The sequence below is a fragment of the Homalodisca vitripennis genome, chromosome 8 (genome assembly GCF_021130785.1).
Source record: "Homalodisca vitripennis isolate AUS2020 chromosome 8, UT_GWSS_2.1, whole genome shotgun sequence".
Taxonomy (NCBI): Eukaryota; Metazoa; Arthropoda; class Insecta; order Hemiptera; family Cicadellidae; genus Homalodisca; species Homalodisca vitripennis.
In genome coordinates, this window is record NC_060214.1 from 117,128,429 (window position 1) to 117,140,472 (window position 12,044).

Consider the following 12,044-nt stretch of genomic DNA (forward strand, 5'->3'; position numbering starts at 1 on the left):
CAGATAACAGATAGGCTACGCTATCAGTCCCACCTGCAGATAATATTTACAAATATCCAGACACAGCACACAAACAGAACATTAAGAACCTAACTATTTATGTATATACCTTCTAAAATCATGTTATTTGTCATTTGCACCTCCTAAAACCATATATATTTTTTGTTCAGGAGGATGAGCAGAATACGTTGATAACGTCAAATTCGTGATTTGCCACCTCAACCTTTAATCTTAAAATTTCCGCTGTAAACACTTTCAAATAATACATGTAAGGTAATATTTGAATTTTACATAAGTAACATTTGATTATTAAAAATGGCAGTCAATTTTAGAAAACAACACAACATTGCTTTGAAAGATGATAAGACTTGTTTTTCGTGGCTTCAACATGTTGGACTCGTACCGAAAAACCCATTATGTGAAATTTGTGGGAAAGAAACAATTGTAACTGTGAGAGGAGCAAATATGGTCGTCTTCAATTTTCCTGATTTTGGTTATAGTAATTTGTTTGATCACTGTAAATATTAAATTCATATTTTAATTTAAAACATATGATTGTTATTGAGGATTATAGATACTATTATATCGATTGATAATCTAGGATTTGAGATGTGAATATTAGGTATCGATGATTACATTCTTCGATATAAAAAACCGGGTCGGCATATCGTACCCTACCCGAAATGAGTTCGACACGGATGCTGGTTCTGAGCATTTTGAAGAAGATACTGACATGGAGCATTCTGACGAAGAAACTGTACAGAAAGAAGCTATGAACAAACACATCTTTATGAATTCTTCAGGACGCTGACCCTACGTTGTTTGGACCTTCTCAGCAGAAGGACCATTCCTCACTCTGAGTACGTGTAATATTCATCTCAAAAGGCAGGAACTAGCAGAAATATTTATAAGCTGGTAGGAGGAACAACTGGGAAAACTGTTCCTCTTGAGAAATGCTTATTACTTCCTAGCAATGTTATTATATACAGCCTTCTGATTTAAATACAGTAGCAAAACAGCTTCTCCCTACCCCAGTATTTTTGGGCATTTTTGAATTTTAAAATTATGACTCATATTTGTACTACTTTTCAAAATTGTAGTCTTTTTTTATACTATTACAGAAATGTTAGATTTGTTGGTATCTATGAGGTTAAAGGACGACAAAAGGCAATTCACGAATATGACTTTATTAACGTGTTCTGCTCCTCCTCCTGAAAAAAATATGGTTTTAGGGGATGCAAATGACAAATGACATGGTTTTAGGCGGTGCATTCATAAATAAGTTTTTAGTGTTCTGTTTGTGTGCTGTTTGTCTCGTTATCTGTATACTTGTGTTATCTGCGGCCGGGACTGATAACATATCTGTGATCGTGTACTGTAGTTCGGATCGAGTGAGTGCTTGTCAATCAAGGATCAACCATCCACTAGTTCGACGAATCGTGTCTTAGTGAATTGTGCATGTCGGAGTGTTTTGTCGGGCATGTTAGGAGTTTACATTTTGACCGAAACGAGATTATTTCCTTTTAATTGTAAGTGTTCTTCATTTATATATTAATATTGGATTATCACATGATTTATTATGTTTTTTACACTTTACATAAATTTCTTTGCATTACTTTTCACTTTATATTTCTGATCAGCCCCTCTAGAATTTGATAGTTTACTGATAAATACTATCTCAAGGGATGTTTTTCTTTTGTTGACATCAGCATGGGGCAGCACTTTGCAGCTTGATGGCCGGAGGCACTCGTCTCAATCCAATAACAATAATTATTTAATAGCTCAAAATTAAGGAAAACATTGTTTATTTGGGTCAAAATTCTGCTCATTTCAGTATTTTTTTTTATTTAAGTTTCCAAAGATGGCGGTGCATCCAATGACGTCATCGCAAGGTTGAATCACGGTCACAAAAGGTCACGTGATGCCCGACGCAGATGTACAACATGGAAATATTTGCTCCACGCGTGAATTCCATTTTTCCATGGATTTCAAGTTCCATTTTTTATGTTCTACAACATCGTTATTTCGCATTTCCACCCCGTGAAAATATTGTTTTGTTCAGTAGGACGATTCCGATAAGTTGATAATGTGAAACTCGTATTTTGCCACTCAGGCTGTTACTTTCACAATTACCAATTTTTCCTACAGAATAGAATATCTAGTAGAAAACTCTTTATTGCAGGAATATACAAACTCAATTTCAAATTAAATTAAACAAATAACACATGATTAAAACAGTTCATAAATAAACAGTAATTACTTACAACTAACAATAATTACTACTAAAATATATACTAAAAATATGTAAATTCCCGCAAAAGGTAGCCCTTACAGGCATGAAGCCCAATAATTATAAGGGAACCCTATGCCTATGGGGGTGTTTAAGGCCTATATGCACTAAAGGTTAATATTATGGCTGTATTTACAGTAATTATATTAAACTTATGTATAAAACCAAACATTTAATTGTACCCAAATTTTCTAAAGTTTCTAAACAGCCATCTATTTCAAATTTTAACCACAAAATTACCAGCTTAATGTGAAAAAGTTGTTTATAATGGTTTCCTGTAGAGAACATAAGGAAAGGTTTGGAAACTATAGCGTATACAAATTGTTAAAAATAGGCTATAGTGTAGGCTATATCGAAATATTACAAAATTTCAAAATGGTAAACAAAATTATTTTGAAAATTTTAAGAGCTACTAAAAAAATAGAGTACTTAAGAATATTAAATGAAATAGTGTTGAAAGATTATAAATATGTTTTTCTTGCTTTAAAGATGATTATTTTGTTATTACGGTTTGTATTAAAACATTATGTAATTGTATATATTAAATTAGTTCTTTTAATTTTAAACATATGACTTTTGTTTAGTATTTTATGTACATAATGTTTAATCGACGTATCTAAATTGATATCAATTAACAGTTTTGTTATCGATTAGTCAAATGAAGTACCTGATTCAGGAGGATGGTCTGCACATGATCTCTGATCAGATGCCACAAAAGTTTTCCTTTGACAAACCCTTTAGTATTGTGATACCTCCTAGGGACGATTGGTCGGATTGAAGGAAACCTCCTATACCAGCAGAGCTTGAATGGTTTACAGATGGCTCTAAAACAAAAAGCAGCACAGGCGCTGGAATTGTGGGGGTGAGACCATGCAGGGAGCTGGTGGTCCCTATGGGTCCATATCCTACAGTTTTTTCAGGTGGAGGTCGCAGCCATTATGGAATGTACTCGTGAGAATCTTTGTCTGCAATATAGGAGTAAGACGATCAATATTTTCATGGATAGTCAGGCAGCACTGATGGCACTGGACTCTTGTGTGTTCAAATCCAAACTTGTCTGGGATTACTATCAAGTCATTTCTTCCATTGCCAGAATCAACAATGTGACTGTTTGTTGGGTTCCTGGTCATAAGGGGATCCCTGGGAATGAAAGAGCTGATGCCCTGGCCAACCGGGGCTCAGCGTCAATTATGACAGGCCCTCAACCGTTCTGCGGTATTCCAAGGTGTGAATCCTTTGGGGCTGTTTCGAAATGGGTTTGTGCTGAACATGAGAGAAGGCGGAGGTTGCATCCAGGTATAAGAATGAGCAGAATGGTACTAAAGTCGCCTTCATCCAGAGTGGCATCTGACCTTCACTAAATAGATCAATGTCTTCTCGGGTTATAGGTCTGATCACGGGACATGATCACCTGAGGAAGCATCTTCACAGAGTCGGCATCCTTCAGGAGGATCCGCTCTGTAGAATGTGTGATGAGCAGGATGAAACTGCCGAACATTTGCTCTTTGATTGCCCTTCAATAGCAAGGGAGCGGTATGCCATCTTTGGTAGTTTGGGCAAGCATGGTGAATTTCTCCAGGAGGACCTGATAGGTTGTTTTTGGCGGTTTGTGGAACTGCTGAAATCATAGACTGGTAAGCCTCATGGTGTGCTTCCAGGGTGCGCAAAAGGCCCTTGAGGCTTAAGTGCATGGCAGTAAGCCGCCCCATAGAAGAAGAAGGAAGAAGGAAAAATCTTTATCTTCATATAAGTAAACAAAATCTCAAAATACTTATTTTTTTAATAATTGATGAAAAATCTACATACAAAAATCACCACTAATTGTTGTTTGAAGCAAATAAGTTGTACATTGACTAAATATATGCACTCATCAAAAAGTACAAAAGCAATTCATCATTTTAATTTTTTTGTGATTATCAAGTATATAATTGTATTATTTTTGCAAGGAAATTACAAACAAAGAACCAACATAAGCTCACAATAACAAGTAACAAATTTATTATTTATATTATAAAAAACTGCAAATATATGAAAAGAAACAATGTGCATATTTAAATACATATAATATATGAATATGTATTTAGCCTATTATACAAAGCCATTTTGTTTATCCAAAAGATAAAATTTTAGATGAAAATAAAAGTGGAATTTGCAAAATTAACTATGAAGATTGTGATAATATTTATATTGGCCAAACAGAAAGAACCATTAAAAATGATTTAAAGAACATGACAGATATTATAAATATGGACAAACTCAAAAATCAGATATTACCGAACATGCATTAGAACAAATCACACCTTCAAAAATTTCTTATTATTAAAATCAGTCTACAAACAGGAAGAACTCGATGCTTATGAAACATTATACATAAAGATAAAATATTAAACAATAATTTTGGACCGATTCATATTCACCTTTCCTTTAAAATATGACAAAATTATTTTTGACCCAAACTTTGATACATCTATTAACATTTATTATAATCATACAAATCTTTTATTCAACTAATCATTGTTTTTAAATTGTAAAAATATTTATACTGTTTCAAATTGTTTGATTCACACCTAACGATGGTATCTTGGATGTTAAAAGTTGAAAGGCCTTGTATATTAAATTTAAAATTATTGAAGGGTTGTGTGTTTCTTTTTTTTAAATATGCGTATGAGTTTGTATACGCAATCTGGATATTTTTATTCCTAGTGTAGTATGAATGTGTTCACTCACTTATAAAAAATAAAAATGAAACACTAACAGTTGTGTCTATGGCGTTACTGTGTTTGTACACTTAAAAATTCTATTTTGGTTTAAGATTAAATATCACAAGTGTTCACAAATCAGTAAAACAATAAAAAAACCACAGGGTTTTTGCAAGGGTGTTTTGTTACTTTGACAATTGTGATGTAGCACCAATTCATAAAATAAATAAAGAACACTCACAATCCAATAGTATTTCAAATCAAATATTCTGGAGCCAAAAAGATACAGAATGCAGTGATACCCTTTTCAAGCATCAACAGTGAAATACTCACTTGAATTAAAAGATTAATAATAGCGTAGGCCTACTATATGAAAGGTTGGCCACTAGCATGGTCACAACAATTGATGATCGTAATTACTTTCTGAAGTTTATTATATTTTGTAAAGTATGCAAGTCTCTGACAGATTTTTAATGGTTCGGTATGTCCAAAAAGTAACAGGAATATTCTTTTTTTTTTCAATATTTATTTATTTGTCTCCATTAATGTTTACAATAATCCTAATTGTATACTATACACTTGTGCCAGCGCTTCTTTCAATCCTCGATACACTTATCAAACTCGATCTTTGGGATAGCCCTTAGCTCAGAGATGCAGTTTGAATATCATCTATGCTTCTTAAACTCTGGACTTTTATGTTTATTGTTATTTTTGAAAAGTCATATGGATCCATTTCTGGAGAATATGGAGGCTGGGAGATCGGTACAGTACTGTTTTTGGTAACAATTCATGAACAAGCAATGAAGTGTGAGCAGGTGCATTGTCATAGTGCAAAAGCCATGAATTGTTTTGCTAAAAATCCGGGCATTATTTTGGCGTGCTTCACGCAAACGGCGATGAACTTGCAGGTACTCCTTATTGACCGTTTGACCTTACGGCAAGAATTCATGGTCCACTATACCATTACAATCGAAGAACACAGTGAGCACCACATTTGACTGCACTTGTCGAGCCTTTTTTTGTCTTGGTGATCCAGAATGCCTCCACTGGGATGATTGATTCGTAGTTTCGACATCATATCCCTAAACTCATGTTTTGTTACCTGTTGTAACACGTTTCAATAAGTCTTAATTGTCGTTGACTTCGTTTAGTGACTCCTGAGCAACTTCTATTCGCCGCTGTTTTTGATCCAAATTCTAGAATTTTGTAACAAATTTTGCTACCACACGTTTCATACCCAAAACATTTAAATTAATTTCCTAGCATGAGCCAATTGATACTCCAACATAAAAAGTTTCTTAATTTGAAAGAGTACTATAGTGTTTGAGAATACCTAGAAGAGAAAAAAAGTAGACCTCCACAATTATTTTGCCTTATTTTAGGTTACATGTTTTGATTTATTACTTTTATATATCACATTGTATATACATGTATCTTGTTGATTGTCCACGCATTTTATGCTTTTTGACAATAAATTAATTGAGTTGAGTTTAAGATCCAGTCTATCCAGGTAAGATCCAGGTCGGCGAATTTATGGATTACAGTTAGGAAACTTAGTACCTCAAGCACTTTGTGATCCTGGGATGAACCCTACTCCCATATTCAATGTGTGAATATGGTGCCTAAGTCCAAATGTATATTTTGATTTTTGCAGGGCTGTATGTGTGTCTTGTACAGTTTTGTGCAAGTTATTACAACATGAATTTCATACTGACACATAAGTGAATAAAGTATGATTACTTGCGAATAAATGAAGTTAGTACTGGCAAGTCTAACAATCTGAACACACTGGCAGTAATGGATTAAAATTGCTACATCATTAATTAGTTGATGTATTTCTGTTGTGATGTGAAGAACTGCTTGTGGTGGTGTTGTTGATATTTTGGCTGTTATCCTAGTGATGTGTTCGACATCAACTATTCTTATTTTTAGATTGACTGATGCGTTTATTGACATGTTTCTTAATTTGTTAATCTTTTTACATGTTTAACTTCATGCTTTAAATTCTTTCACCCGAAGAAAAGAGTAAATTCTAGATTTTTAAATGTCGTATTACTCAGAAAACTCAGTAACATTCCAGTTACCCTCTCGAGCTCTTTACTTAAGTTGTGAGAAAGGATGCTTTTGTAAAAGTTTTTGAGTGGTTTTAATTTATAGTACAATTTTATTTTTCCAGGAACAGGTAGAGAAACTGTCGCAGAATTCATGTTGTGCTTCTGCCCCATTAATTCAAGATAAAGAGTTTCGATACACTAGGAATTGCTCTCTTTTGTCACGGACAGAAAAGCAATTTTACGAAGACAATGGTTATCTTATTGTTAAAAATCTTGTCAGTGAGCATGTTTTGAATTCCTGCAGGTAAGATATGTTACATATTTCTCCTGTTCAATACAACTTATGCATATTGAAGTTTTATATATATATTGAACTTAGAATAACTATCCACCTAGAATTAAGTGATGTATCTAGAAGGATGGATAGAGAACCTGTTCTTTACTAGAGTACTGTTGAGGACTATATGGAGACATCAGCTATCAGCATGATCATATATATCATATACAATCGAGTGCTAAATTTGAGGTAGAATGCACTTAACACATTCCAGTATCTATCCATAAAACATAAACTTTTTTGCTTGGGCGTGAGACCCCTGAAGCCCAAAAATGCATAAAACACATTTTTGAGATTTCATTTTCATTATTTCGTACAGGAGAGCATCTCTACTACAAGATTCAAGATTTGCTCTATTAATTTGTGTGTTCTATGGTTATAGAGATCACTTCCTGGATCTCTGCAATGGAGTGTGTCCCTTGCAGGGAATGTTCCTGATGAAAGAACCATCGCTTGAAAGGCAAGGAGCTACAGGAGAGCATCTCTACTACAAGATTCAAGATTTACTCTATTAATTTGTGTGTTCTGTGGTTATAGAGATCACTTTCTGGATCTCTGCAATGGAGTGTGTCCCTTGCAGGGAATGTTCCTGATGAAAGAACCATCGCTTGAAAGGCAAGGAGCTACAGGAGAGCATCTCTACTACAAGATTCAAGATTTACTCTATTAATTTGTGTGTTCTGTGGTTATAGAGATCACTTTCTGGATCTCTGCAATGGAGTGTGTCCCTTGCAGAGAATGTTCCTGATGAAAGAACCATCGCTTGAAAGGCAAGGAGTTACAGGAGAGCATCTCTACTACAAGATTCAAGATTTACTCTATTAATTTGTGTGTTCTATGGTTATAGAGATCACTTCCTGGATCTCTGCAATGGAGTGTGTCCCTTGCAGAGAATGTTCCTGATGAAAGAACCATCGCTTGAAAGGCAAGGAGTTACAGGAGAGCATCTCTACTACAAGATTCAAGATTTACTCTATTAATTTGTGTGTTCTATGGTTATAGAGATCACTTCCTGGATCTCTGCAATGGAGTGTGTCCCTTGCAGGGAATGTTCCTGATGAAAGAACCATCGCTTGAAAGGCAAGGAGCTACAGGAGAGCATCTCTACTACAAGATTCAAGATTTACTCTATTAATTTGTGTGTTCTGTGGTTATAGAGATCACTTTCTGGATCTCTGCAATGGAGTGTGTCCCTTGCAGGGAATGTTCCTGATGAAAGAACCATCGCTTGAAAGGCAAGGAGTTACAGGAGAGCATCTCTACTACAAGATTCAAGATTTACTCTATTAATTCGTGTGTTCTGTGGTTATAGAGATCACTTCCTGGATCTCTGCACTGGAGTGTGTCCCTTGCAGGGAATGTTCCTGATGAAAGAACCATCGCTTGAAAGGCAAGGAGCTACAGGAGAGCATCTCTACTACAAGATTCAAGATTTACTCTATTAATTTGTGTGTTCTGTGGTTATAGAGATCACTTCCTGGATCTCTGCAATGGAGTGTGTCCCTTGCAGGGAATGTTCCTGATGAAAGAACCATCGCTTGAAAGGCAAGGAGTTACAGGAGAGCATCTCTACTACAAGATTCAAGATTTACTCTATTAATTTGTGTGTTCTGTGGTTTATAGAGATCACTTCCTGGATCTCTGCAATGGAGTGTGTCCCTTGCAGGGAATGTTCCTGATGAAAGAACCATCGCTTGAAAGGCAAGGAGCTACAGGAGAGCATGTCTACTACAAGGTTCAAGATATACTGTATGACAATGTTTTCAGTAGTTACACTGCTCTACCCAAGGTTAGTGATCTAGAGATAGTGATTGATATAATGGGATCTATCTATCCGGTGGTAGTTACTGGTTAACCCTATAAGTGGCGGTCATTTGTAGTCTCAGTGGCAGGTCGTTTTTGGGCAAATTGCCGTGATCGTTAAACTTGTTTTTAGAAAATATTATCTAAGTGATAACCTAACAACATTATATATTTTTGTTTTCCTTATGAACTATAGAATAAGAATAAATATAATATTTGGTGCCTTACCATTATTTTCAGATTAATATCATTGTAGATGTGTAAAAAAATTTTTTTAGAAAAAATAATTTTTAAGTTCTACTGTCCGTCACTTTGAAACTACTCGAGCTACAAAATGATGTCAAATTCACAGAATATACACAATTTTATTTTAAACAAATTACTTCTTATACATTTTTTTTCTATTTACAAGAACAAAAAACTTAGATGGGAAAAACTAAATCTATGTATAAACTGGTTTTTTACTCCCAAGTCACTAGAAGGGGCTTGCCTTTTCCTCCCAGTAGTGTAGGGCCTATAATAATAATAGTCTAGGGCCTATTTAGTATAATAGTGGCTTAGTTTGTCATAACACAGTATATTTCATAAATATAAAACAGGAATTGTCTTATCGCAAACCCCTCCCCATCCTCAGACAGAGGTCAAAGTTGAGCGATCTAGTAGATAACGTGACTACAGATTCTCGCCGCCCGTTCAGCTGGTGCGCCGCATTCTTGTACTTTTCGTGTCAATAGTTTCAATAGGATTGTTTTACTGTCTGTGTAATAGATTAGTGATTGGTGACACAATGAGAATTTGGGATTTACCCAGGAGCGAAGAGGGGACCATTCGTTTTTTACAAGATCATGACTAGTTGCCTACATCTAAAATATGCGTTGCGGTCGGCAATTGCTGCTGAAGGCGGAAATCCACTAAACTCACTCATCCTTGATATTGCTGCTTTCTAGGCGTCACAGGAAACCCATTAACAATTAATAATCATTGTAAGTTTGTAATTGAAGAGTTGCTTTTTCGTTCTATAATGTTTTTTTTTTCTATAAATTTATTTGTTTGTGTTCCTCATACTGGTGTAGTCGGTATAATCCCAAAGTAACCCAACATTTTCCATGACGAACGAATAACCTAAACATTTACCGGTAACACAAACGCGATAAACAATAATATACTGACAATAACAGTACACAAAGTCGCCAAACAAAACAGTGACGAGACGAGTAGACAGCTGTTCCCTCGTCTGCCGCCAGGTCAAACGAAAACCGTCGGAATCATTTAAGCCAGCAAACATTAGTAACATGAATACACACTATACTATATGATATGTATAGGAAATTTCATGGAGAATACGATAGTTCAAACTAGGCCTAAAAATAATGGACGGTTGCGGAGCAACGGCCTTAAATGTGAAGCGATGGCTGTGACGGCGCTTGCCACTTCGCGGCGGCGTGAATCATACGTCTCAGATGGCGCTTGCCACTTAGAGGGTTAAAGTTAATTTTAAGTGCCTCAACTTCAATATTTTCTATACAACTGGTATGTATTATTTGAGCTCAGAATAAGAATTTATTAGTAATACTAATACAACCCAGAGAGGTGGAACAACAAAGAATTTGAGTTGTTGGTAAGGCAATGGTCAAAGTCCAACCTGATAACAGCTCAGATGTGATGGTTAGGTTATTTTATAATATTTTACATCTCTCCTGCATTCACCACAGACCACCTATTTCTAAGATATTGCTGGGCAGCATTGAAGATGTTTGGAGAAACATTATCATGCATTTCATTGAAATCGTAACTTATTAAAAAGATGTATTTTTCAGACATATAATGTACAATTACAAAATTTTGCACAATTTTTAACGTTACCTCAGGAATACTAAAAATCTGTTTGATCTCTCATCTAGGGGTTCAATTTGTAGCAGATTGAAAATTAATGAATTTATTGGTTTTTATTGCAGATTAACCCATTGCGGCTTGTATTGTTTTGGCGCGCGGGCACGAATTAATTTACTGTCAGCGGGCCGAACGAACAGCAATGGTGCGCCACATCGTATCGCTCGCTATTGTATACTAGAAAATTCAGCTGTGAAGGTATTCGTTCAGGTGGGACATGGGCCCGCTGGGGTATCCGTGATGTAGGAACAATAATACGCGAGCAAGGTTCCGGGGTGGCAGGGATGATGTCTGAATCATAGTCTAAATAAAGCGGCTCGGGCGAAGCGATTACAACATCCGAGCCATTGTCTAGACTAAACCCGCTAACATGTACGTCTGCGTCATTTAGTTCTGTGTCACTAACCTCAAAAGTATTATAATAACAACTGTGGAAAACACCCAATCAGAAGCGCTAAAAAGCAGATAGTAAACTCATATGAATGATTTTTCAATTTCAACATACAACTGCGATCTGTAGGATATTTATAAAACTTTTGAAAACTATAAACGTAGACCGTTGTTAAACACTCTTAGTTGACAAGTGAAGACGATCACCCGATCTATCAGACATTACTAGAGCTATTTGGAGGAAAACTTAAAAGCAGGCTGACCTTGTTATCGTGCCGTTAGGCCCGGCCGCTGCATGACGAGCCCAGCTCGTCAGTGACTCGCAATGGGTTAAAAAGATAAATCTTAAAAATACAGTAAATTAAATAAATTTAACGCAAAAAGTATAAAACAAAGGATATTTAAAATTAGAATAAACTGGGTAGTCAGGTGAATAATTCATAGCTGGCGTCGAATAGACGATCCACCATTTAAGGTAATCTAGCATCTGACTGATTCATGAGCAGGTGGGGAAGGAATGACTTATGGGGCAAAAATTGTCCAGTTCGCTCTGAGACGGGAGCGTATTCAGTTCTTTCTCA

The 12,044-nt window shown here is 35.6% G+C and overlaps 1 protein-coding gene across 1 annotated transcript in view; it reads left to right on the top strand.

Moving 5' to 3' along the window:
- Positions 1-12,044, top strand: part of LOC124368344 (phytanoyl-CoA dioxygenase, peroxisomal-like) — a 28,661-nt gene that overhangs the window by 2,794 nt on the left and 13,823 nt on the right. Inside the window, exons 2-5 of the mRNA XM_046825620.1 lie at positions 7,166-7,347; positions 7,763-7,892; positions 8,581-8,615; positions 9,004-9,169. Of these exons, the coding sequence (XP_046681576.1) occupies positions 7,166-7,347; positions 7,763-7,892; positions 8,581-8,615; positions 9,004-9,169 (513 nt within the window). The remainder of the gene's footprint in view (positions 1-7,165; positions 7,348-7,762; positions 7,893-8,580; positions 8,616-9,003; positions 9,170-12,044) is intronic.